This window comes from Taudactylus pleione, unplaced genomic scaffold (genome assembly GCF_031769625.1).
Source record: "Taudactylus pleione unplaced genomic scaffold, aTauple2 ptg000137l, whole genome shotgun sequence".
In the NCBI taxonomy this organism is placed as follows: Eukaryota; Metazoa; Chordata; class Amphibia; order Anura; family Myobatrachidae; genus Taudactylus; species Taudactylus pleione.
In genome coordinates, this window is record NW_028284539.1 from 1,046,241 (window position 1) to 1,073,298 (window position 27,058).

General features: G+C 41.4%; 1 protein-coding gene across 21 annotated transcripts in view; it reads right to left on the reverse strand.

Annotated features, from left to right (window-relative positions):
- PTPN3 (protein tyrosine phosphatase non-receptor type 3) overlaps positions 1 to 27,058 on the reverse strand; it is a 753,142-nt gene that overhangs the window by 455,451 nt on the left and 270,633 nt on the right. For 20 of the 21 annotated variants that reach the window (XR_015878492.1, XR_015878493.1, XR_015878491.1 and 17 more), the window contains 3 exons: positions 24,416 to 24,536; positions 23,049 to 23,136; positions 2,655 to 2,743 (listed from right to left, as the gene is read on the reverse strand). Coding sequence is in view for 18 of the 21 variants with exons in the window: in XM_088473619.1 (XP_088329745.1) it covers positions 2,655 to 2,743; positions 23,049 to 23,136; positions 24,416 to 24,536 (298 nt within the window). In the remaining 3 variants the exon portion in view is untranslated. Of the gene's footprint in view, positions 1 to 2,654; positions 2,744 to 23,048; positions 23,137 to 24,415; positions 24,556 to 27,058 lie in introns of all 21 variants that reach the window. The other variant, XM_088473618.1, reaches the window with a different exon arrangement.

Here is a 27,058-nt window from a genome sequence, read left to right on the forward strand (position 1 = left end):
ATGCACACAGGTATATGCAAATGGAATGAGTCATCCGCCAGCGAAGGACACTACGCGTAAAATGATGGTAACTGGATACCGACCATGTGAACAAACCTAACTGTTCGTGGGAGTGTAATGAGCGTGCATGCTGACTTCCTCGCTCGAACATAGCATGCAAATGAAAATTGAATACTTGTTTCAGATGGATCTTTCGACCCAGCATGAGGTGGGTGCAAGTAAAGATACTAATGATAATGGTTGTGGCTGCAAACATAAAACCAATTGCAGAATAGACTTCAACATGCATATGTACAGATTTTTAGTATACAGTACATGGACGGATTCTCTCATTAGCACAAGTAGGTAGCCTAACGTGGCTGAACGGATAAGTAGCATCGGATTGGAAAGATTGTTATAAATACATTTATTCACCTCACTATATAAAATTGTTATCCTATCCATTACAATCTTTCCAAATATACACACAATATTTGGAAAAATTGTAATTTTTACAAAATTATACAGTCAACACATGTATTACATAAAGGTTTTATATATCCATATAAGAAAAACATTTTTTATACTACTTGCAAAAATAAATGTATTCACCTCACTATATCAAATTTTTATCCTATCCATTATGGACTTGACAAGTACCATATGTGTAGAATTAATTCAAAATTATAACTATACCGTTCTGGAATAATTATTATAGCTATACTCATAACAAAGGTAAAAGCAACTTCTATAATTGAGAACACACAATAATTGCAATAATCAACTATTGAGTAAAAGTGACTATCCAAGTATCAGCTAATTGAGAATCATTAAGCTATAAGGAGAATTAACATTCAACAATAGAGAATTAAAAATGCATTATATGAAAATTAATGAATTGTTACTAAAAATGCTCATATTCAAAATAAGCTAAACGGGAACAGTATTAATTAATAAGCAAAGTGTGCTAATGGTTACAATCAGAATACCAAAATCATCAAATGGAACTTATGATCACTACTATACATCTATAGAGTCAGCATTATTGTAATAACCATGCTACTTATATAGTCTGTATGTTTCTCCCCCCAATTAATTTATTTTAAATAATCACACTCTCAGTCACAATGGATATTGAATGGCTTATAGTTACATGTTACCTATGTACATATATGTTTGTACGTCTGTCTCCCCCACTGTATCAATCACTACTTTTGGAGCCAGGGTAAAACACATTTATCCGTATATTTACAACTTGGGATACTCGTTCCTTGATTGACAAGAACAAGCACCTATCAGAGATTCCAATCAATTGAAAAACACGGACTGGGATATGTATGGCTATTTAAACCACAACACCAGAACCAATAGAGATCCTTGAAGAAGGCCACAATAGCTGTCTGAAATGCGTTGGACCCTTCACCCGTTACTACACATCAGGGAACAACCAGAGTTACCTGGTCGCGTGGAGGGATGAAGTAGCGGCAAACACCCATTGCGGACAGAGCCGCGAGTGAAGCTAAGAGTTGGTTCATGTCAAAGGGAAAGACTGTATTAGCCGGGAGACATTGGGAGGACGGCGCTTGCCAGCGCTACACCCGCCGCGTATGCTGTCCACCCGAACACCCCCCACATTACCAGTGATTCCACCTCTGAACCACTAAGGAGACGCTACATGAGCACTGCCATTTAGCAGTACATGGGAGCGCCATCCGACAATACTTACCTCACCACCCCTTCACTGCTGGGCGAGACTGTCAGTTACTGCAGAATTGACAGTCGGCACTATCCGCTACTGCATTCTGGATCCCTGAAAATAAATTTACATACACCAGAATCTATTTGGAACAATGACACTGTTCTGCATTCATTTCTGAACTCATTATTTAACCATTGGAACTCCATTCATTTAATTCACCTGGATGTATAAGATTATTTTCCTTTAAATCAATTTATTTATTTATTTAACTTTTTTACTCCAATATTTTTATTTGAATTTCATTCACCTTTTTTGTTTAAAGATTTTATACTTTTCTACAAATAACTCCCCCTTTTTTTATACACCCCCCCTCACTGTCATCCCCTCCCTTTCCTTCATGTTTCCCTGTAAGTATTTTTCACGTCTGTCTGTCTCCATTGTGAGCCTATGATTACAATAAAATTCCATCATTTAAACTAATAACAGAATCTCATTATAGTTATTTTTATTTTATTTTCCCATAAGACCATAGATTAGGACCTATTACTTAATTATTTAAGTCACACATTTCTTTTAAATAGACTAAAAATCCTAAGGTGAGCGCTAGCTGCCCCAAATTAAATTCGTATGTAAATCTAGGAGAGTGGTGACCTCACCAGCAAAACCGCTCCCAAACCCACTCCAGTTCCATGTAGAGGACCGCATGATAGATAACCTGATTAAGCATAATAGAGCTATTGATAAAAAAAAATTACATATATATATATATATATACACACACACACACACAAACTCTTTCTTAATATTTAACTCTGCATTTTAAAAAAAAGTTAAAGAAGATTGTAGCTTGAAAATGATACATCTAGTACAATGATTATAGCTTGAGAATGATACATCTAGTACAAATGAATGAAACATGTTTGCAGACAATTAGTAAACTTGCATGAAGCGTGAAGCAAATATGTTAGGTACTTACCACGGATAGAAACTGGTGCATATTTGTTTTCTATACGCTGCTATGCCTGCTGAAGCAATTCCAATTATTAGGTCTAAGTTATGAAGGTCCTGGAAAGAAATACATTTCATTTTTTTAACATAAATGTAATGATGACAGCAAATGTTGGTTTATGTTATTTCTTACTAGTAGGACTGGTGTTAGGTGACTCGACACCCAGCGCCGCCCCGTGAACCGCCTCCACCCCTTCCCCTCACTGTGCCCTCCCCCATAAAATAATCAGAGCCGCAGACTGTGACTGTTGGATATGGGACAGACCACCACTAATTATTATACAGAAAATACAAAATGCTTGTAATAGACAGTTAAGTGACAACACCATCAACTATGACTTCTACATGGCATGGTTTATAAACCTACTATTTACAGCAGCTCCCTGTCCGTGTCTCCTCTCCCACCAGCAGCTTACACCCCATGTCCCTCTAGCAGCAGCTCCATGCCCATGTCTCCTCTCCTGCCAGCAACTTGAGTGACAGGAGGGGCGGGCCGTAGGCAGAGAAAGTACATAGAGCTGGAAACTAAGGAGGGGGAGGAGGCCGTGGCCATACATAGTGGCTCTCTGTCTGTGGGACTTCTGTGCAGGGCCGTGTTGGAACTAGTTGCACCTTAGAGGTGACGAAACCCAGCTCCACCCTGTCCCTGCCCATTTTAACCCGAGTCTACCATATTCCCACATATACTGACACTCTTCCCCATAGTACAGCATAAATCACACACCCAACAGTTCTGCCTGTTTCCAATTACATTGTAAACTATCTCACAAGCAAAGCCCTCCCTACCCTTTTCTCTCAAATCTGCATTTATAGTATTTTGTCGAACTTTTATGTACCTTTTTTACGCATACTCAATTGTATTGGAACAGTGCTACTGTAGCTGTGAAATAATTTTCAAGAAAATAAACATTCAACCATATTTTAGAAATGTGTATGCTCTTTTTTATTATTCCAATGCTTTATTTTGGTTTATGCATTTCAAATATTTGTTTTCACATGCCACTGCAGGACACCCCACTTAGTGGGAACAGATACCCCATTAAATGAAGCTTGACACACACCCTCAATGGCGCTCCATGCTGCACATTTTACTACAATCTATAATCTCCCTGAAACTAATTTTCAAAAGTAGGCAAGTATGATGTAGTCTCAGTTTCCTCTACTTAGCAGACAGGAGTCAGGAGTGACTAGGACCTAATTTTGAGATGAAAGTAAAGCAAAAGAGAGCAAATAACTGGGTCAAACCATGTTGAAATGCAAGTGGTGCAAGAACATTTTTTTTTGCATGCAGTGTAAATCATAATTGCCAACTCTACCTGATTGTCATGTAGACTCACTGGAATAGTAGCAATCTCAAAGGTTATCCCCCAGCACTCGGAATGTTATTAGCAATAAGACTTGAAAAACTACAAGGTGGTAGATAATTCAGAGATCTCAGTTGCATATGTTCTCAAAAATATGTTTAAGCCTCCAGGTCATGTCACTGCATCTCTGATATTGGAGGTTCCTACTTCTAAGTCAAAGTCCGGAGCGCGGAACCCCAAAAAGCCAGCAAAGGCCAGCCACCCCAGGGCAGCACACCAGTGAAAGACTAAGTTGTTAGTACGTGTTAATAATAATATCAAAAGCTATGTGTTATAGGGTGATACACAGGTGAAGAGTGTAATTAAAGTGCTAAATAAAGTAGTATTAGTGTTAATAAAGTGCTAAATAGAGTGTTCTAGTGTGCCACCCCAAACCAGTCCAGCCATACCAATACAGGGAGCATCGTGCCACAAACTCATTCCTAAAAATAATTAGTGTGTTTACTGAGCAATAACTGCTGTTTTGGGGCTCATTTACATTTGGATGCAAGTCAACTTTATGACACACCTCTGAGATGTAACAGTACAAGTCCATTTTAACACTGCACTCATAGGTATAGCTTTCACAATCTCCCTGCAACGCTTTTTCAAAAGTAGGTAAATATGGTGTAAACAGGCTGTTTTTGCATGCAGCTCACAAATACTGGGCAACTACATTTTTACACATCAGTTTAGATATCAGTTTAGACACGCCCTTCTTAAATCTAAAGCTGGGTACACTACACACTAAACGATATGTCGCCAGATCCTGCGGATCGTGCCGACATATCAACCACAGAGGCTAGTGCGTACAAACTATGCGTGACCATGCGCACTCCTGTGAGTCGTCCATCGAGGTTGTTTCATCATCCTGCATGTAGAGCCAATAGAAAGACCCAGATGCTGATTGGTCACTGCATCATTCATTGTGTACCGCCCGATAAATCGTGCAGTTGGGGGTCGCATCACTGGGTACACACAACGGCAAGTGTGCACCTAGTTTTAATCCTTCTGCACATTTTAAATCTGCCCCACTTGCAGTGCAACATGATTTTGCCATGGTGAACAGTTACTTGCTCTTGGTTTACTTAAACATAAAATAAGGCCCATAGTGTGGTCTTCTGCTGCTGTAGCCCATTCACTTCAAGATTTAACATTATGTGCTTTCAGAGATTATCTTCTGCATACAACTTGTAACACTCGGCTTTTTGAGTTACTGTCAGGTTGAAGTAGTCTGGTAATTTTCCACTGACTCTTGACATTAACAAGGCATTTTATTCTTTGAGCTGAAACTTATTGAACTTTTTTGTTTGTGCACCATTCTCTATATTATTTATAAAGTGTTGCACATCCCAAAAGAACAGCAATTTCTGAAATAATCACACTACAACGGGTGGCACCAACAGTCATTCCATGTTCACATTTCTTGCCTATTCTGGGGTTTGTTCTAAACAACTACTGAACCTGTTGCTCATATCTGCACATGCTTTTATGTATTCAGTTGCTACCATATTAAAGGGGCTGTAGCCGTATTTAAATAGGTGAGCCACACTAACTGTCACCCCAACTGCTGCCAAACATCACTGGCATTGTAAAAAATGTACACAAAATATCAAGATCTGCAGTCTTAACAAAACCTAGGGAGTTTCCTCCAACCTCTACAACGGGATACAATTAAAACAAAGTAGGAATTGAGAAAAAGCCACTCTCTGACCTTACGAAACATTCACATGCAAAAAAAGGCCAGGGTCCCACACCAGGGGCGTTTCAAGAGAGGGGGCCTGTGTGTAGTCTCTGTCATGGGCCTCCTCTTCTCAGTCCGGCAACCGGCAGCGCACTGACCGCAGCACGGCCAGCGCCACGCTGATAGACTCTGGGCAGTAGAGTGCCCACAGTCTGTAGCACATGAGCAGGTCATTTTCCCTGTACTGAGCATATGCAAAATGACAGGAAAATGGCTGCGATGGACATGGGACTCCAGAGAGGTAAGTATAATATGGGTGCAAAATGTGCGCTGTGGGCCACTCCTGGACCCAGGGGCCCATGTGCACCAGACACCTTGCATCCATTATAAATATGCCCCTGTTCCACACCTATGATGACAGAACAGGAACAAATCAAAATATAATTATGACTGTCTATTTTTATTCTGAGCTTAAGTAAATGTAAAAGTTTTAAATAATATCTATGTATAATCGTCTATCTGAAATATACCTTGCAAAAGAAAACAAACATCTAAAAGTTCTTAACAGGAATTACAAGAGATTGACTGATCTTATAATTAGCCAAGTAAGAAACTGACTATACACTGGTGTTTTAAGTGTATTGGTGCATACCATTTATCGTTTGATCATTTAAATCTACCTGTTTTTGCCCCTTCAAATGACCAAACGTTGCGCGGACATGAACGGTTTATATCAACCATCGCCCGTGTATGCAGGCCAGCCTGGTCGATATCGACAAGGTTAGCCTGGTTACTATAGGGACCCTCGATCGTTGATCGAGGGTCGTTATAGTAGTTAGGGGAATGGAGCAAGCGTGAGGTATGAAGTACACCGAAGGGACGAGGAATCACGACTTCCGTCGCTTCCCCCATGAGTGACGTCAAGTCGCAGTCTGTACTGTGTTGCCATAGCAACCCAGATGCTATATGAATGCCTTGATGGAAAATATATTGTGCAAAGTAAATAACCCACCACTGTTAAGTGAATAGAATACCAGAATGTGGAACAAAGCTACCCATATACTTCAAGTTACAATGAGACAAGAGCTATCCGCCACAAGGAATAATCATAGTGGATCAGGCATGATGCAGAAATAGTGGATACGGAGGCATGAAAGCAGCAGAACATGATGAGATATTATAATAACTTAGTAATAAAAAACATATACATAAGAACAGTATGAACTATTAATGTTACTTGAATCACAACGTACTGGACAAAATCTATAACACAAAGAATGAATCTGCTGTAAGAAGTTATCTAAAAACAGTGAAACCGATCATGTCGAATAGTGTACCATAATACACGTGTATACTCTTGTGTAAACCCTGTCAAAAAACCCTCTAAGTATGAATGTGTTGTATGTGGTGTATGTTGAAACCATGTTAGTAAAAAAGTGTATTTTAAAAGTGAAAATATAATTACTAGGGATGTGCAGGCTCGGATTAGTTCAGATTTTCCAGCCAAATTCTGATTTTTCCTGCCAAAAATTGGGTCTCAGAAAGAGGCAAATCATCATCTTTCATGGACAAACATCATCATTCCTGGACAAAAGTCCATGAAAGATGATGTTTGTCCATGAAAGATGACGTTCTGCCTCTTTCTGAGACCCGATTTTTGCAGGGAAAAATCCAAATTTGGTGGGAAAATCCAAACTAATACGAGCCTGCACATCCCTACTAATAACCCATATCCTTAAAACGCGTGTATCTGATCTCATTACCCTAAACCTATAATGTAGATAATGTGTGTAAACTGAACATTTGATCATACGTGTTGGAACTACAGTGTGAAGAACATCTGTGAGTGGACAATTAAATGTGTGTAATAAATCATGATGTGTACACATCCCAGTCAACATGTGTTAAAATATCTTGTCGCATCAATGTGAAAAAAAGTGAGAAATTTTAACATCTTAAATAAGCAGAATCCCATACTTCTGACTGCTCATTTAAAAACAGTCCACTGAATCATTTCATTAAGTCCTTGTGGACTCATACTGTTCAAAATGAAGATCCACCATGCCTCCATTTGTAGTAATTTTCCAGCACGATCTCCCCCTCTAAGACTCTTGGGCACATGATCAAATAACTGATTTCTGAATTCGCTAAGTTTATGTCCTTGTTTGGTAAAATGTCTTCCAACTGGCTGATCTGATGTTTTTTCTTGTAATACAAATTTTATGGCAAATCTACGAAGGGCCATTCTCTCTCTAGCCGTCCATATTGATTTGTCCACGTATGCCAAGCCGCATGTCAATATATGTTTAATCCTGTAGAGTTTACTTGAAATTGGATGTTGGAAAGTCTGACCTGTTGTCATTTTGTTACAAGTGGTACATTTCAAACACTTATAGCATCTTGGAGCCTTACTCAAGAATCTTGACTGATCCTGAGAAGTATCATCCTGTTCAAAGTCTGTAATGTCTGTATGGACCACAATATCATTAATGTTTTTCCTCTTGTATAACAGGATAAGGGTCTGTTCTTTTTAAAACACATAAGACTTTTATCTGTGGAGATGATTGGCCACAAAGCTCTCATTGCTCTGGGAACCACAGGACTATGTGTTGTGTTCATTAACAAACGGAATTAATTAATCTTGTTTCTTATTAGTAGGTGTCAATAAACTACTCCTGGTAATTTTCAAAACTTCATTTTTATGTTTGGCAAGTAGTTTGGGTTCATCTTCCCTTTCCAAAAATGTAAGTACCACTTCATCCAATGCGGTATCCAACTCCAAATGGTTACTAGTTATTCTGGCTACTCTGATAATTTGTGACCTGGGTAAGCCTTCTTGAGTGCCAAGTGGTGGTGACTATTGTCCCTCAATAATGTGTTTTTATCTGTGGGCTTGGTATAAACCCCCATATATAATTTGTTGTTTCGTATAGTCACCAGGACATCCAGGTAGTTTAAACAAGTTTCACTTATTTGATGTGTGATTTTAATGGGGGAATTTCTGGTGTTGATATAATTTACCAGTGTTTGTAATTTCTCCATACATCTTGTCCAAAGAATGAACACATCGTCTATGTATCTTGAATACCTAAAGATATACCTGGCAAAATCGGGATCAAAGAAAAACATTTGTTGTTCCTCATGAAACATAAAGACATTAGCAAACGAAGGCAATACATTACTTCCCATGGCACATCCACTAATGTGGCGATAAAACTTACCATTGAATAAGAAAAAAATCCTGGTTAAAGTTAGCTCTAGTAATGTAAGAAATAGATCCAGGTCTAGCACATTCATGTTTTCCTTAATCAAAAAAGCTTTCATGGCTTCTAAACCATGTACATGAGAGATACTTGTGTATAGGCTGTGTCTATTACACATATAATAGTACCATCCAGAACTGTGTTAATGGAATTGATACTATCTAAAAAATCAGTTGTATCCTTAATATAGCCACTCTGCTTTGTGATTAGTGGTTGTATAATGTTATCCAAAAACATGGAAATTAGCTGAAATATAGAGTTCTGAGATTAAATAATGGGCCTCCCCGATGGTTTGGCCTCATCCTTGTGTATTTTGGGGACCGTAAAAAGTACCGGGAAATCTTGTTTCAGGGCTTGGCATATTTTTTTGGTAATAAGGCCGTCCAGTTCAGCTTTATCCAGTATGATGTCCACTTCTTTTTTATCTCTCCAAAGGAACCGCTGATAACATTTCATAAGAATTAATGTTAGCTAACTGTAAATTTCATCCTTATAATCAGACAGGTTGAATATAACCCCCCCCCCCCCCCCCTTGACTGATTATAAGGAGAGAGAGAGATTCAAAAAGAGAAGTGGACATCATACTGGATAAAGCTGACAGCCTTATTACCAAAAATGAGATCAGATACACGTGTTTATGGATATGGGTTATTAGATTTTCACTTTTAAAGTACACTTTTTACACACATGGTTTCCACATACACCACATACAACACATTCATACTTAGAGGGTTTTTTTTAACAGGGTTTCCACAAGGCTATACACATACACTATGCTACACTATTTGACATGATCGGTTTCACTGTTTTTAGATGACTTCTTACAGCAGATCAATTCTTTGTGTTATAGATTTTGTCCAGTATGTTGTACTTCAAGTAACATTAATATTTCATACTGTTCTTATGTATATTTTTTATTACTAAGTTATTATAATGTCTGATCATGTTCTGCTGCTTTCATGCCTTCGTATCCACTATTTCTGCATCATGCCTGATCCACTATGATTATTCCTTGTGGCGGATAGCTCTTGTCTCATTGTAACTTGAAGTATATGGGTAGCTTTGTTCCACATTCTGGTATTCTATTCACTTAACGGTGGTGGGTTATTTACTTTACACAATATATTTTCCATCAAGGCATTCATATAGCATCTGGGTTGCTATGGCAACACAGTACAGACTGCGACTTGACGTCACTCATGGGGGAAGCGACGGAAGTCGTGATTCCTCGTCCCTTCGGTGTACTTCATACCTCACGCTTGGCGGGCTCTATTTTCTATTTAAAGGTTAGTGGTTTTGCTTTATCTAACACATACCAAACCAATGATCCCGGCGCTAATCTGGAAGTCCAAATTTTACCAAATAGATGTGCAACAACCAGTTACTAAAAAGCAGCAAGTCTAAAATGATGGGATATGTGAACACCCATAAAAAACCAAGAATACAATTTGCATCAGACTGCGCTAATATAAAGGAATCCACTGCACGATAGCAGACTTCACATGCATACATAAATCAGTCATGGCTCCAAAATCTAACACATGCCTTGTTTCACATATGTATTTCATTTAATACAATTTTGATTATTTATATGAGTCTCCGAGTGCCGCCGCTTATTTGTGTTGTTTGATCGATTCGGAAGGCACCGGAGCAGCTGATATTGTACAAGTTAGTGCCGGTCAGATTGGAGACTAAAATAAATAAATATATCTATATATATATATATATATATATATACATACATAGTAGTTCAAATTGCCCGCACTCAATACAAGTCATCAGTAAGGTGGGGTGCTCAATTTAAAGACAAAGTCCATAGGTAGAAAAAATATATATAATCGGCACTCACCAGGTTTTGTAGAAAAAATACAAACTTTTAATCACCATTCATGGCTAGAGGGTAAAAATACAAACTCATGGCTGGACTATCATCAGGACAAAGCAGCAAGGGTGAATCAATAAGCAACCAAATGGAAAGTGAACACCACCACCAAAGAAGCTGACATATATACCCCTATCAATTACTGAGAAGACACGCCCATCGATCCACCTCTCTCCGGATCACACATCAAAATGCTAATCAATGAGGTACACCATCATATAAGCGCCCCAAATTATGAGTAGAAAACATCAAGCATAGATGTCATATGAACATATACAGAAATAGTAAGAGACTGCTGCAGTTACCTGATAAACAAAAGTTGGAAACTCCGGAGAACCGGAAGTGGCTTGCGTGTCACTCTGTGAACCGCACGCTGGCGCAGGACTTCACTGCTGCCGTGAGGTACTCCACCAATAACAGAAGTGCTGGTGGCCTCTCCAGCATAACACTAACCGGAAGTACAACAAACAGTAACCATAGAAACAACAGGCATTAACCGAAATGTCAAAAATTGTAAAACACTTATGCTCCTTTATTTTATTATTTATTTATTAACTGTTTCTTATATAGTGCAGCATATTCCGTTACGCTTTACAATTGTACAATCCTTTGGCGAAGCACACTTGAAATTATATAATCATGTCAACTATAGGGTAATATGGCAGCTTCAAAGACAAACACCAACATATACATAATATAACACCATAGTAATAAAAGAAAATAAATTAATGAACCTAAGTATAAATATAAGAATACAAATTCAGGTCACTCAAAAAAAATTTTTTTATATATTCTTAATTTAAAGAAATATAGATATATTGTAGTCACTAAAAAATGTTAAGTAACTAATTCAGAAAGATATATAACGGATTAGACTCATTGAGCACTCTTGGAATCAAAGTGTCTAGTTCAAAAATCCAACGAGCTTCACATATCCACAACGCGGTTTCACAGTCACCTTGGGGGCCAGTATATGATCAATTAGCATACATTTCATGCTGGCCACCATGTGTCCATGGTCCAAAATATGTTGAACTACCGGTTTATTTGTTTTGCGTGTATCTAGTGCCAGTCTTATCGTCGACTGATGGTTCGCCATCCGTTCTCTGAAACATCTTGTTGTCATCCCCACATAATACAATCTGCATGGGCAGATTAGAATATAAACAACAAAGTTCATAAGGCAATGTAACTTGTGTTTTATTAAAAATTTTCTGCCACTATGGGGATGAACAAAGGAGAGACCAATGAGCAAGGACTAACATGTTGTGCAATTGGCACATCTAAAGCACCCTGTTTTCACTAAAGGGAGCCATGAACTCTGTTGGTCTATAGGCCTCATAGTAGGGCACATCAGGAGATCTCTGAGGTTTGGGCCCCATCTGTATGCACAAAGAGGAGGTGTCTGACCAAGACTTTTCAGCGAAGAATCAGATGAAATAATCGGCCAGTGTTTATTCAGAGTTTGGCGTGATCGATTAGAGGTAACATCAAAAGTACTTGAGAATAACATCCTTGATGGATTGATCTTACATCCTCGTCTCAAACCTGTTTGTGAGTGCTGAGCCCTCACCTTTGAAGACATCTTTGTACAGTTGAAGCCTGGTATCCTCTAATAATAAATCTATTAGCCATTTCAGCAATTTGTACTTCAGCCATGGCCATTGAAGAATTAATTCTTAGGATACGTAAAAATTGCAAAATCGGTAAATTTACTTTAAGATGACTCGGGTGCTGACTTCGAGAATGCAGAAAAGTATTACTGTCAGTATCCTTGCGGAAAAGTGTGGTTCCAAGTATGGCCCCATCTAAATAAACTGTGACATCCAGGAAGTTTATATCCTTATCATTAATCTGACTTTGAATAATTTGGATTGTCTAACACAGTCAGTTCAAGTAAAAATTCAGTAGGTAACACATTGTCTGCATCATCATCAGCAAAGGAGATGATGTTATTCTCAATAGCATTAAACATGGCTTCATCTAATTCACATGTTTGACCATCCACCATGGTTAAATCTAAACACAAATCACAAATCTAACAGTAGAAGTAAACTAGGATAAAAAGGCAGTGAACTCAATTTGCTGATGGGTACAAAAACAAAAAAATAATAATAATAATAATAATAATAGTAAATGATGAGTGACCTGCATTACAAAAAATATAATTTTTGAAAAAATCTTATATTCATTAAAAGAATATATAAAAAACAATCATATTTATGAATATCCAATCTCTGCGATTGCAAGCGTTAAATCCACGTAGCTGTTTATATAAACAATTTCATGAAAACAATAAAAAATAAAAAATTAGACAAATCTTCAAGGGTGCTAAAAATAAAAATGCTATTGCTGTTGTCAAACAGGATCAAAATGCAGTAATTCAAATTGTCCGCACTCCATGCAAGTCATCAGTAAGTTGATACCAAAACGTACACTAAGATGGATTGTAATCCTATGAGTACTGTGAAGCGGAAGGTTGACACGTGCATTGATGTAGCATGCCAACAAGGATGGCTTGAGGAGAGGGGGTTGCCAATTGTTTGAAAATTGAACATACGGTGTGTCCAATTTTATACACACTACCAAAAATCCACAAACAATTGACTAACCCACCTGGGAGAACAATAATCTCAGCCAGTAACTCTACACTCCAACCTTTTGCTCAATTTGTGGATTCTTTCCTACAGCCAGTGGTTACAAGGCTACCTAGTTATTTGAAAGATATTAATGATTTTCTTGAATGTCTTAAAACACTGGTTTTACCTTCTGACCCTGTATGGTTAGCCACACTCGATGTCTCTTCACTCTACACGGTGATCACAAATGAGGGTAGGTTGCAGGCCATGAGAGTAGCGCTTACTAACAGCAATCAGGGGCCACCTACTGAATTTTTACTTGAACTGACTGAGTTAATTCTTACAAATAATTATTTCTTATATGGTGGGAATTATTATATACAAAATAACAGCACTGCCATGGGGTCGAATTTGGCTCCGGCATACGCCAACTTTTATATGGCACAATTTGAGCAGACTCATATTTTACCAATCTTTGGTCCTAACATTGGGCCTGATTCAGACCCACTCGCGAGCGGCTGTCCGCTCGCAAGTGGGTCGATGGTGTGCACTGCGCATGACGGAGGGAGCTCCGTCGTGCGCATGCGCGAGACGCGACGAGCGAAGGACTTTCCTTCACTCGTTGTGCCTGATCAAAGGGGGCGTGCTGTCGATGTTGATTGACAGCACGCACCCTTTGGTGGGCGTGCCTGCCAGACGGAGGCGTTCCCAAGGGAACGCCTACCGTCAGAAGCCGGCCCCACTGACATCACTAGTGATGTCAGTGGGAGTGATTTTGGCTCTGATAGAGCCAAAATCACTCCTGGCCTTGTGGTTGAGAAACTCAACCGCAGGCTTCTGCTCTCACTGGCGATGGTCGCGATGGTCAGGACGCTCCATATTTATGGAGGTGGGCCCTGATTCAGAGCGAGCGCTCTGGTCAGAGCGTCCGGCTCTGAATCAGGGCCATTGTTTTTTACAAATGCTTCATCGATGATTTATTCCTAATTTGGTCAGGCACGGAAACTCAGTTTGCTGATATAGTACTAAGGCCCTCATTCAGAGCCGGACGCTCTGAGCAGAGCGCACGCTCTGAATGAGGGCCGTCCTCCATAATTATGGAGCGTCCTCCTGGACGCTCGTATAGCTGTGGGTCACCACCCACAGCCTATACGAGCGTGCAGGTTGATGGCCGCGATGGTCTTGACCATCGCCACTGCGAGCCGGAGCCTGCGGTTGAGTTTCTCAACCGCAAGGCCCGGAGTGATTTTGGCTCTATCAGAGCCAAAGTCACTCCCACTGACATCACTAGTGATGTCAGTGGGCCGGCTTCTGACGGTAGGCGTTCCCTTGGGAACACCCCCGTCTGGGAGGCACGCCCCCGGCATACCCACCAAAGGGGGCGTGCTATCAACATCGACAGCACGCCCCCTTTGATCAGACACAATGAGCGAAGGAAAGTCCTTCGCTCGTCGCGTCTGGCGCATGCGCACGACGGAGCTCCCGCCGTCGTGCGCATGCGCAGTGCACACCATCGACCCACTTGCGAGCGGACAGCCGCTTGCGAGTGGGTCTGAATCAGGCCCTAAGTTTGAATAATTTGGATTCTCCAATTAAATTCACGAGTCAGATTAATGATAAGGAAATAAACTTCCTGGATGTCACAGTTTATTTAGATGAGGCCATACTTGGAACCACACTTTTCCGCAAGGATACTAACCATAAAACTTTTCTGTATTCTCGAAGTCAGCACCCGAGTCACCTTAAAGAAAATTTACAGATTTCGCAATTTTTACGTATCCTAAGAATTAATTCTTCAATGGCCATGGCTGAAGTACAAATTGCTGAAATGGCTAATAGATTTACTATTAGACGATACCAGGCTTCAACTGTACTAAGATGTCTTTCCAAGGCGAGGGCTCAGCACTCACAAACAGGTTTGAGACGAGGATGTAAGATCGATCCATCAAGGATGTTATTATCAAGTACTTTTGATGTTACCTCTAATCGATCACGCCAGACTCTGAATAAACACTGGGCAATTATATCATCTTATTTTTTGCTGAAAAGTCTTGGTCAGACACCTCCTCTTTGTGCATACAGACGGGCCCAAACCTCAGAGATCGCCTGATCTGCCCTACTATAAGGTCTATAGATCAATAGAGTTCATGGCTCCTTGTAGTGAAAACAGGGTGCTTTGCACAACATGTCGGTCCTTACTCACTGGTCCCTCCTTCGTTCATTCCCACAGTCGCAGAAAAATTTGAATAAAACACAAGTTACATTGCCTTATGAACTTTGTTGTTTATATTCTAATCTGCCCATGCAGATTGTATTATGTGGGGATGACAGCAAGATGTTTCAGAGAACAGATGGCGAACCATTGGTCGACAATAAGACTGGCACTAGATACACACAAAACCGATAAACCGTTAGCTCAACATTTTTTGGAGCATGGACACACGGTGGCCTGAAATGTATGCTAATTGATCATATACTGCTCCCCAAGAGAGGGGGTGACAGTGAAACCGCGTTGTGAAAATGTGAAGCCCATTGGATTTTTTAACTAGACACTTTGATTCCAAGAGGGATCAATGAGTCTAATCCGTTAAATATCTTTCTGAATTAGTTACTTTACATTTTTTAGTGAGTACAATATATCTATATTTCTTTAAATTAAGAATATATATATATATATATATTAGGGATGTGCAGGCTCGGTTTTACTCGGATTTACTCGGTTCTTATCGCCACTTTACCGCAAATTCGGATTTATTATATTGGCTATCCAAAACACATGATAGGCAGTAGCCAATAAAATGCCGTTTAAAGATCCGAGTAAATCCGAGTAAAACCGAACCCGCTCACCCCTAATATATATATATATATAAATATATTGTGACACAGTTAGGTTAGGGGGTCCCTCTCCTGGGTAGAGGACTCCTTCCTTACACACACACACAGCAGCAGGGAAGCAGCACACCAGTCTGGATGCAAGTACAAGCTGGTCGGCGCCAGTCTTTATTGTACAATGTCAGAAACATAAAGAAAACATAAATATAAATCCTAGCCCTGTCGGGGCACTAACTTCACAGGTAGTACCCTCACTACCAGAACCTGGCAGGGCCTAATGCCCTCGCCAGCAACAAAAGCACAGCACAACACTCACAGTTAGGTATCCAAGTGTCTCTGAGCAAACTCCCTGTCTGCTCTCCCAGGTGAGACAATCAGCCCTCAACACACTAGGCTTATATTGGCCACTCTCAGGTGGGAACCCAATCAAGCCTGTATCCAGGCTAAGAGAACCAAAACCTGGAGTGGCCGTGGGTAGAGCCCTCCCTCTCCTCTCACCCACAACCCCCAGGTCCCAAACCGGCTTTTCAAAAAGCCGAAACTCAAGCCTGCTTCACTGCAGACTTTCTCCTGGGGGTTTAAAACACAAAAGACAGGAATCTGGGAGAAATGTACCTGCCACAGACCACTTTACCAGTGATCCTATCACATATACCCCCCCTTTGTTTCGACCTGTGGGGCGGAACAACTGAAGCCCCCAAACAATGAACGTGTGACAACGCGTCAGCATTGGCCAGCTGGCTTCCTGGCCTGTGTTCCACTGAAAATTTAAAAGTTTGTAACGCCAAGAACCATCTTGTAATTCTCGCATTACTGTCCTTATTTTCAGACATCCACTTCAGAGGGGAATGGTCAGTGATCAATTTGAACTTTCTTCTGACCAAGTAGTACCTGAGAGCCTCTAACGCCCACTTTATGGCCAACGCCTCCTTCTCCACTGTGGCATAGCTTCTCTCATGTACATTCAACTTTCTGCTAAGATAGAAAATAGGGTGTTCCTCACCCTCCTTGTTCTGGGACAGGACCGCTCCTATACCTACTTCTGATGCATCGGTTTGTACTATGAATTCCCTTTCAAAATTAGGAGTCATCAGGACTGGTTGGGAACACAACGCTACTTTCAACTCCTGAAAAGCTTTCTCTGCCTCAGGACTCCATTCTACCATGACTTTTTGTTTGCCTTTGGTCAGGTCAGTCAGTGGGACTGCCATGGTGGCAAAGTTGGGTATAAACCTCCTGTAGTACCCCGTAATTCCCAAGAAGGCTCTCACCTGCTTCTTATTCAGAGGCCGTGGCCAGTTTTGTATGGCACCAACTTTATTGAGCTGAGGCTTTATCAGGCCTCTGCCAATGGTGTATCCCAGATATTTTACTTCCTCCATGCCTAGACAACACTTTTTTGGGTTGGCTGTCAAACCTGCCTTATAGATGGAGTCCAACACTGCTTGTACCCTGGGTAAGTGAGACTGCCAATCAGGACTATGAACGACCACGTCATCCAGATAAGCAGCCGCATACCGTCTATGGGGCCTTAGAATCCTGTCCATCATTCTTTGGAAGGTAGCAGGTGCCCCATGTAGCCCGAAGGGCAACATCTTGTACTGAAACAAGCCCTCTGGCGCTGAAAAAGCTGTCTTTTGTTTGGCGCTCTCGGTTAACGGTACTTGCCAATACCCTTTGGTTAGGTCAAGAGTGGTTAAATACCTTGCCGTCCCTAGTCTCTCAATCAGTTCATCCACTCTTGGCATCGGGTAGGCATCGAATTTTGAAACACTGTTCAACTTTCGGAAGTCATTGCAGAAACGCACACTCCCGTCGGGCTTTGGAATCAACACAATGGGACTTGACCATTCACTATGTGATTCTTCAATAACCCCTAACTCTAGCATATTTTTAATTTCTTTCTACACCGATTCTCTTTGTGCTTCTGGTAACCTATAGGGCTTTAAATTAACTTTAACCCCTGGGTCAGTGATGATGTCATGTTTAATGACCGAGGTTTTCCCAGGTATGTCAGAGAACAGCACCCTATTTCTAATCAGAAACTCCTTGACCTCTTGTTGTTGAATTGCCGACAGGGTTTTTGCCACTGTCACTTCGGGAACTAAGGGCCCTGGACTTACTGGAGGGTCTCGGACGGCCGACAGTACCGTTCTATCTTTCCAGGGCTTTAACAGATTTATATGGTACATCTGTTCCGGCTTTCTTTTCCCTGGCTGGTAAACTTTGTAATTGACCTGCCCCACTCTTTCTAAGATTTCAAAGGGCCCTTGCCATTTAGCCAAAAGTTTATTTTCCACAGTGGGAACCAATACTAACACTCTGTCCCCAGGAGCAAAGCTGCGTAACCGAGCATTGCGGTTGTATACCCTCTGCTGTGCCTGTTGAGCCTGTTCCAGGTGCTCTCTCACTATCGGCACTACCGCAGCAATTCTCTCCTGCATTTGAGAAACATACTCAATCACCATTTTGTAAGGACTAGACTGCCCCTCCCATGTCTCTTTGGCAATGTCTAGTAACCCCCTTGGGTGTCTCCCATACAACAAGTCGAAGGGTGAAAACCCGGTGGAGGACTGGGGAACTTCTCTTATGGCCAACAATAAATACGGCAATAAGTAGTCCCAATCCCTACCATCCCTGTCGACCACTTTCCTAAGCATGTGTTTTAACGTCTTGTTAAACCTCTCGACCAGCCCATCGGTTTGGGGGTGATAAACCGAAGTTCTTAACTGTTCGATTTTGAACAGGCGGCAAAACTCTTTCATGACTTTGGACATAAACGGTGTACCCTGGTCAGTTAGTATCTCCTTAGGTATACCCAGCCTGCTAAAGACATGAACTAGCTCTCTGGCAATGGTCTTGGTTGACGTATTTCGCAACGGGATCGCTTCCGGGTACCTGGTAGCGTAATCCATTATGAACAGAATATACTGGTGTCCCCTGGCAGACTTCATTAAGGGTCCAACCAAATCCATCGCTATTCTTTCAAACGGCACCTCTATGATAGGCCATGGAACTAGTGGACCCTTAAAATGTGGCCTGGGAGCATGATACTGGCACTCAGGGCAGGATGCGCAAAAGTCAGATACCTCTTTATGAAGCCCGGGCCAGAAAAACCTCTGCATTATTCGCTCAGTGGTTTTCTCTACCCCTAGATGGCCTGCCGTTATATGACCATGGGCCAGATCCAACACTGTTCTTCTGTAGGCTTTGGGAACTATTAGTTGTTCCACAACATCTTCCCCCTTCTTAGTCACCTGATATAACAAATCCTGCCACATTGCCATGTGGGGTTAGGACAAAGAACTATCAGGGTCTACGGGTTTACCATCAACTACTTTTACATTCTCCCTGGCTTTTACCAAAGTAGGGTCATTCAACTGCTCCACGGCAAAGACCTCTCTTCTGACCTCTAAATCAGGCAGACGATCACCTGGTCCAACAACACTTCCCACCTCAATGGGAGGCACAACAGTTGGCGGGCCACCGTCACGCTCCGCATTCTCTAGTTCGCCAATCATAGTAGAAAAAGGGAAAAAACCCCTCCTCCACTACATCGACAACCTTCTCAAATGGATCAGGGTTGTTCACCTCTGGAACAAAACGGCTTTCCCACAACTTCCAGAAGTGAGCAAAGTCTCTCCCCCATATTGCATCGTACATCAGACCATGTACCAAACCTACAGAAACTATAGCAGAACCACATGGTGTCTCGATGTTCACCTCGGCCGTAAAATAATATCGAGTATCCCCATGTATGCAGGTCACACCAACAGTTTTCCCCTCACGCCGCAAGGGGTTCACCAGCTCAGCTTTTATAAGTGTCACCAAGCTACCAGAGTCTAACAGTGCCTCTACTTGGTTGCCATCTACAGTGAGTACAAACATGTGCTTATCAGTCACAGCCTGCCGGTCAGCCGTACAGGCTATCTGTGCAAAGAAAGACCCCCTGCGGTAGACATGAGCAGTATCACATTGCATAGGTTCAGTTGTAAGTGCACAATTAGCGGCAATATGGCCGAAGCCACCACATGGGAAACACTGAGTCATATTAATGTCTAGTCGTTTACGGGGCAAGAACCTTCCCGGCCTGGCAGGCCTGTCTCCAGGTTCTACACCCTCAGTCTTTGGTACATTCCACCGCCCAGCACCCTTCTCCCCTGGAACAGTCTTACCAGTGTCTGTGGGAGTTCGCCGGTGCGCCATTGGGGCTCGGTGGGGCATACTCATCAGCTCCTCAGCCGCCACGTACCTCTCCACCAGCTCGACCAACTGGTCCGCGGACTTAGGGTCTGCATGGCTCACCCACTTGCGCAGAGTCACAGGTAATGATCGCAGGTACCGGTCCATCACGACCCTTTCCACGATCTGTGGTCCCGTCAGCGTCTCGGGCTGTAGCCATTTTGAGGACAGATGGACGAGGTCATGCATCTGTGAACGTGGAGGCTTGTCCCTATGGAACTCCCAGCGGTGGACCCGTTGGGCACGAACAAAAGTGGTGACTCCCAAGCGAGTTAGGATCTCCTGTGTTAGTTTTTTATAGTCCTTGGCATCAGCCAGGCATAAGTCGAAATAGGCCTTTTGTGGCTCCCCAGACAAAAAAGGTGCCACCAGACTTGCCCACTGCTCCTTGGGCCAACTCTCCCTTTCGGCTGTTCTTTCAAACGCAGTGAGATAGGCCTCCACATCATCGCCCGAAGTCATCTTTTGGAGGAAGTGACTGGCTCGTACGGAGTGAGTGGGGGTGGGAGGACCAGTAGCAACATCTCTGGGCCGGGCGAGCAGGTGCTGTACCACCTCTTTTATGGCCTGGCTGTTTTCCGCTAAGGCCCGGCGGGTTTCCTCGATGGCAACCTGTTGTTGCCCCTGGGCTGTCTCCAAGGCCGACAGTTGCACCGTGGTGGATTCCTGCAGAGCCCTGTTAGATTCCTGCTGAGCTCTGGTAGATTCCTGCTGAGCTGCTGTAGCTTGGAGCAGGGCTTTAATAATGTCCTCCATTTTGTCCTGGGGTGTAGGTTGGAAGCTGAACCTTGCCTCTCTGAGCATGGGCTGACGCCTCCTCTATGGGACTCCAAGGACACAGCGTTATTTCCACACTCACAAATTGGGTGTCTGTCCCTTTAATTTTTAAACGGAAAGTTTTCCTCTTGCTGCAACTTCAGTGTGTGTGGGTGCCCGCATTCTCCACCATACTGTGACACAGTTAGGTTAGAGGGTCCCTCTCCTGGGTAGAGGACTCCTTCCTTACACACACACACAGCAGAAGGGAAGCAGCACACCAGTCTGGATGCAAGTACAAGCTGGTCGGCGCCAGTCTTTATTGTACAATGTCAGAAACATAAAGAAAACATAAATATAAATCCTAGCCCTGTCGGGGCACTAACTTCACAGGTAGTTCCCTCACTACCAGAACCTGGCAGGGCCTAATGCCCTCGCCAGCAACAAAAGCACAGCACAACACTCACAGTTAGGTATCCAAGTGTCTCTGAGCAAACTCCCTGTCTGCTCTCCCAGGTGAGACAATCAGCCCTCAACACACTAGGCTTATATTGGCCACTCTCAGGTGGGAACCCAATCAAGCCTGTATCCAGGCTAATAGAACCAAAACCTGGAGTGGCCGTGGGTGGAGCCCTCCCTCTCCTCTCACCCACAACCCCCAGGTCCCAAACCGGCTTTTCAAAAAGCCGAAACTCAAGCCTGCTTCACTGCAGACTTTCTCCTGGGGGTTTAAAACACAAAAGACAGGAATCTGGGACAAATGTACCTGCCGCAGACCACTTTACCAGTGATCCTATCACAATATATAAATGTTTTTGAGTGACCTGCATTTGTGTTCTTAGTTATAGTTATACTTAGGTTTATTCATTTATTTTCTTTTTTTAATATGGTGTTATATTATTTTTATGTTGGTGTTTGTCTTTGAAGCTGCCATATTACCCTATAGTTGACATGATTATATTGTTTCAAGTGTGCCCCGCCAAAGGGGCATATGTGTTTTTACAATTCTTTACATTTCGGTTAATGCCTGCTGTTTCTATGGTTACCGTTTGTTGCACTTCCGCTTATTGTTATACGTTCCACTTGCTGGAATGCATACACTGCTGGTTTTCGGAGACCACTACGTGTGGAAGATGACGGTTGTCAGTGCTTCTGGTCAGCATCATGTGGTCTACTGGAGAGGCCACCAGCGCTTCTGTTATTGGTGGAGTACCTTACAGCAGCGGTGAAGTCCCGCGCCAGCATGTGGTTCACAGAGAGACACGCAAGCCACTTCCGGTTCACCGGAGTTTCCAACTTTTGTTTATCAGTTAACTGCAGCAGTCTCTTACTATTTCTGTATATGTTCATATGACATCTATGCTTGATGTTTTATACTCCTAATTTGGGGGGCTTATATGATGGTATACCTCATTGATTAGCATTTTGGTGTGTGATCCGGAGAGAGGTGGATTGATGGGCGTGTCTTGTCAGTAACTGATAGGGGTATATATGTCAGCTTCCTTGGTGGTGGTGTTCACTGTCCATTTGGTTGCTTATTGTTTCACCCTTGCTGCTTTGTCCTGATGATGGTCCAGTTAGGACCAAAACGTAGACCATGAGTTTGTATTTTTATTCTCTACCCATGAATGGTGATTAAAAGTTTGCATTTTGTCTACAAAACCTGGTGAGTGCCGATTATATATATTTTTTCTATATATACATACACACACATATATATATATATATATATACACAAAGATTTAATTTGCAGCTTTTAAATACATATAGCTCAAACATACCCTACCACTGTGCATTTCAACTCCGTAGAACTCAAGTGTTCTTGCAATGTTAATGTAGCATGACTCTGCTTCCATTTGTCCAAGACCACTAAAAAGAGATATGTGAAACTTCTTATGTGCAGGATAAATGTACAATTCGTAATTTTATACAATGAAAATATACCATCAATCATGTTTATTAAAATTTGCCTACAAAGATCAAAAAGGAAGATAACTCTTGGCCAAGGCAGAATCTCACTATCAAACTGGTACTACAGTAACAATAAGAAAATATTGTAAAAGCAGCAGGAAGTTTGCATGCAGCCATCCATATTCAAAGTATGCAAATCCCGCAATCGAAAGCAAGACATTAGTATGCCAGAATGTTTTACTGTTCGATTGTGGTGTGTTTTAAGATGCCCACCAGCCTGACATAAGACCCCACTTGCTCTTAGTAACATACGTCGTCTCCAGGAAGTGAATTAAACAATCAGTAACATCAGCCCCATACGCACCACTGTGGTGGCCCTTACCCTACCGCAAGGACTGCGAGTGCTGCTGTGTTTATTTCAGCCATGTGACATGTATGTCCGCTCCCTATATTTACGGTATTCAATAACAAAAAAATGTTTGCAAATTTTTTTGCAGGCAAAAAAAAAAGCTGCTATGACAGAACACTGGTTCTCATCATTGGAGCTCTAGCCACTCCTGAGCCCGGCTGCCACATGCACCACACTGCTGACTGACTGGGATACATACACACACCTGACAAGTTTTCCTACAAATAACAATATTAGGAAAAATTTTACTTGCTCTGAAGGTGCTAAATAAAAAAAATTGAGCATGTAAAAAAATAAAAAAAATATATATTACCTGTGGGAAAAACTCAGCAGTATGAGATCTTTGGTACATTTGCACTTAATTGAATATGGTCCTTTGTGTGAGATATTTCTTAAATGTTGTTTTTATGCTTGTGCAGAAACTTGTGAGTAGAGGTGAAAAGTAATAAGGGAGTGCGTCAAAATTACTTTTGGGTACATACCTTGGTTAAAACTATTGCTAATGCCATATGAAAAATTAAAAAAGACAAAAGATTCAGAAGGTTTATCTGCAACAACTGAATAGATGGTGATATTTACATAGCAGCCCTTTGTACTAGATTTGGGGAGCATGATATAGACTTGTATTGATGCAGAATATAGTGGCAGCCTAGTGTAACTAAAACAATGTGAGGGAGATTTTCAAGGTCAATCAAAAACTATGCCATAACAAATGGCACACTATTTTGGTCATGTGTAGAGAAATTGTGGTAACTTTAGGTCATATAAAACACACAATCATGATAAGCAGTTAGAGCACAAACCCCAAAGGTCAAAGATAATGATCACCTGTGTTGTTTGTGGAGACATTCAACTTTGCTTAAAAATTCATTATCTTGACCAGGAATAAAATGTTTATTTGATAGGTGTCCTGGTAGATGCACTGAAGAATTGTAATCTCCAAACTCAGCTGTGCAATAAAAAAGAAACTGTGTATAAGAAAACAATTCAATTATGAAAAATAATTTAGTACAGTATTGGATATAGCTGTAATATTGATCGTAAAACACATAATTTTCTTTAAAGGCAGACAACAGTTTATCAATAAACAAAGAGTCTCTAAACCCTACCACAATGTGGCAAATTTGATCAATTGATCGGCCAATATATCAGGTGCCCGTCGGTGATATGTCTGTAAATGACATCATTCGCAGACATATTGCGTCGGCTCTGCTTCACATCCAATGGCAGATATAGGCACCGGGGAGGGGGGGGGACAATCTCCCGTCCAGCAGGACCCGCAGCCAGAGACAGATGATGGTCATTCAGAGTGTATGAACGACCATCATCTGCATATATATTTGCAGATCACTCGTTCTGCAGATATAATTGTTCGGTATGTACCCAGCTTAACACTACTGAATCAAGTCAGACCTTAAAAAAACAACAACTGGATGTTCCAGTTAAGAGAGTTTACCGCTGCAGTTTTCATTGTACACTAATGGAGATTTGTCATACTTTAGCTGCATCTCTCAAGTAATATAAGCACATTAATAAATACCCCTCTCCTTTGGTAGTAGACATTGTAATTAATATTAACCTTTAGTTATCTAGTGCCAACATAATATGCAGCACTGTGCAACCAGTTAAATCCCTGCCCAAATGAAGCTTACAATCTAATTTCCCTACAACAGTCACATAACTGCATACACAATAGAGCAAATTTAATCAGAAGTTCTGAAGTCAATGAACCTATGTTTTTAAACCATGGAAGGAAACCTACATAAATACTGGAAGGACAAACAAACTCCATGCAGATAGCAACCTTAAACCAAAGGCCCCAAAGGATCTGGCAAAAATGTAAACAGGGCTCCCATATGATTCCCACATCTGCTAACTGAAAACTCAAAAATCATACACCAAACAGACTCGAAGTGAGGAAAATGCAACAGGATGTGGGCAAATCATGAAATGATCAGTTATCTAGTCAGTTATTTAAATAAATACTGTAAATAGTGGGTTTGTAAAAATCAATCATTAACATTATTATTATTATTATTATCATCATTTATTTATATGGCACCACAAATGTCCCGCAGCGCCTTACAAAGCACATAAGCAAGTTGTAGACAAGCGACTTACAGAACAATACAATACAGGACCAGGACATGGATAATATAAATTGCTACATTAGTGACCATAACACCCAAATAAGCAACAGAGCATAAGCAGCCAAGTGTTAGGTGCCCTAGTGGTGAGTAAGAAGTAAATGAAACTAAAGTAGGGAGAAGTACAAGAGGTTAGAGGGCCCTGCTCATAAGAGCTTACATTTTAAAAGGGGAGGTGAAGACAAACAGGGGTGACACAGAATTTGAATTTATGAATTTGCATATAACAAGCTAGCAAAATTTATCTAAATGACAATAAATATTGGCACTGTACCCTATTTGTTACAGAACACACATATCTGACCTAAAAACCTGAAGCAGAAAGCCGCAATCTTCTGCTCCATGTGGTTCTAAGTAGAAATGAGCAGTTTGGATTCCATGGGATCCAAACCCACCCGAACATCAGGGAATCCGAGTCAAACCGAGCGTCGGCTTGGGTTTTCCCGTCTGACTCAGATTCCACTTTGAGGCAAAATTTCATCCTTCGTCATCGGATTCTCATGGATTTTGGATTCTTTATAAGGCGATGCAGACTTGATTTGGTGCCATTTCTTTGTTAGGCATGCTGCTGTATGTTGTGCTTTACTCTGCTGTATAGGCTGTGGTGTGTCCAGACTCACCAGTGGCTGTGCTTCTTAGTCAATGTGTATAGAGGGTGCACACTTGTATGCTGTGCTGTACTCTGATGCATAGGCTGTGTCCAGACTCACAAGAGGCTGTGCTGCTTAGTCAATGTGTATAGGGGATGCACGCTGCTGTATACTGTGCTGTACTTTGCTGCATACAGGCTGTGTTGTGTCCATCAGTAAAGACATTTACATGCATATATATGCCCTATTCCTACAGTCCATGCAGGAATAGACCTGTGACATCCAAAAAATAAATTAAATAATCATACTGTTTGGTGGACTTTGTTAATATGCATATATAAGCCATGCAGTGATCTGCAATTTGAAAAATGGATAATGTTCAGTTTAGAGAAGAGCAATCAAATACTGTCGCTGCAGCTGCTGCCACCAGTCATGATGTTGACTCTAGTCCTTCAACTTCATCTACTAAAGTCGATGCTCAAGGGCATATAAAGTCTAAGTCAGGGCATCTAAAATAAGAAAAAACAATATACAGTGCTAAAGGAAAAAAAACATTTAATAAAGGGAAAGTGTGGTGCAGAAAAACATAAAATTGCCACATACAGTGGCAAGGAAAGACTGAGGACTTGGCCTTTATTTATGAGTGATGGTTCTGCAAATGTCAGTGAGGCTTCTTCATGATGATGTAAGACCTTCTTTATTCAGAGTATAGAAGAGATGTAAAAAAACAGAAA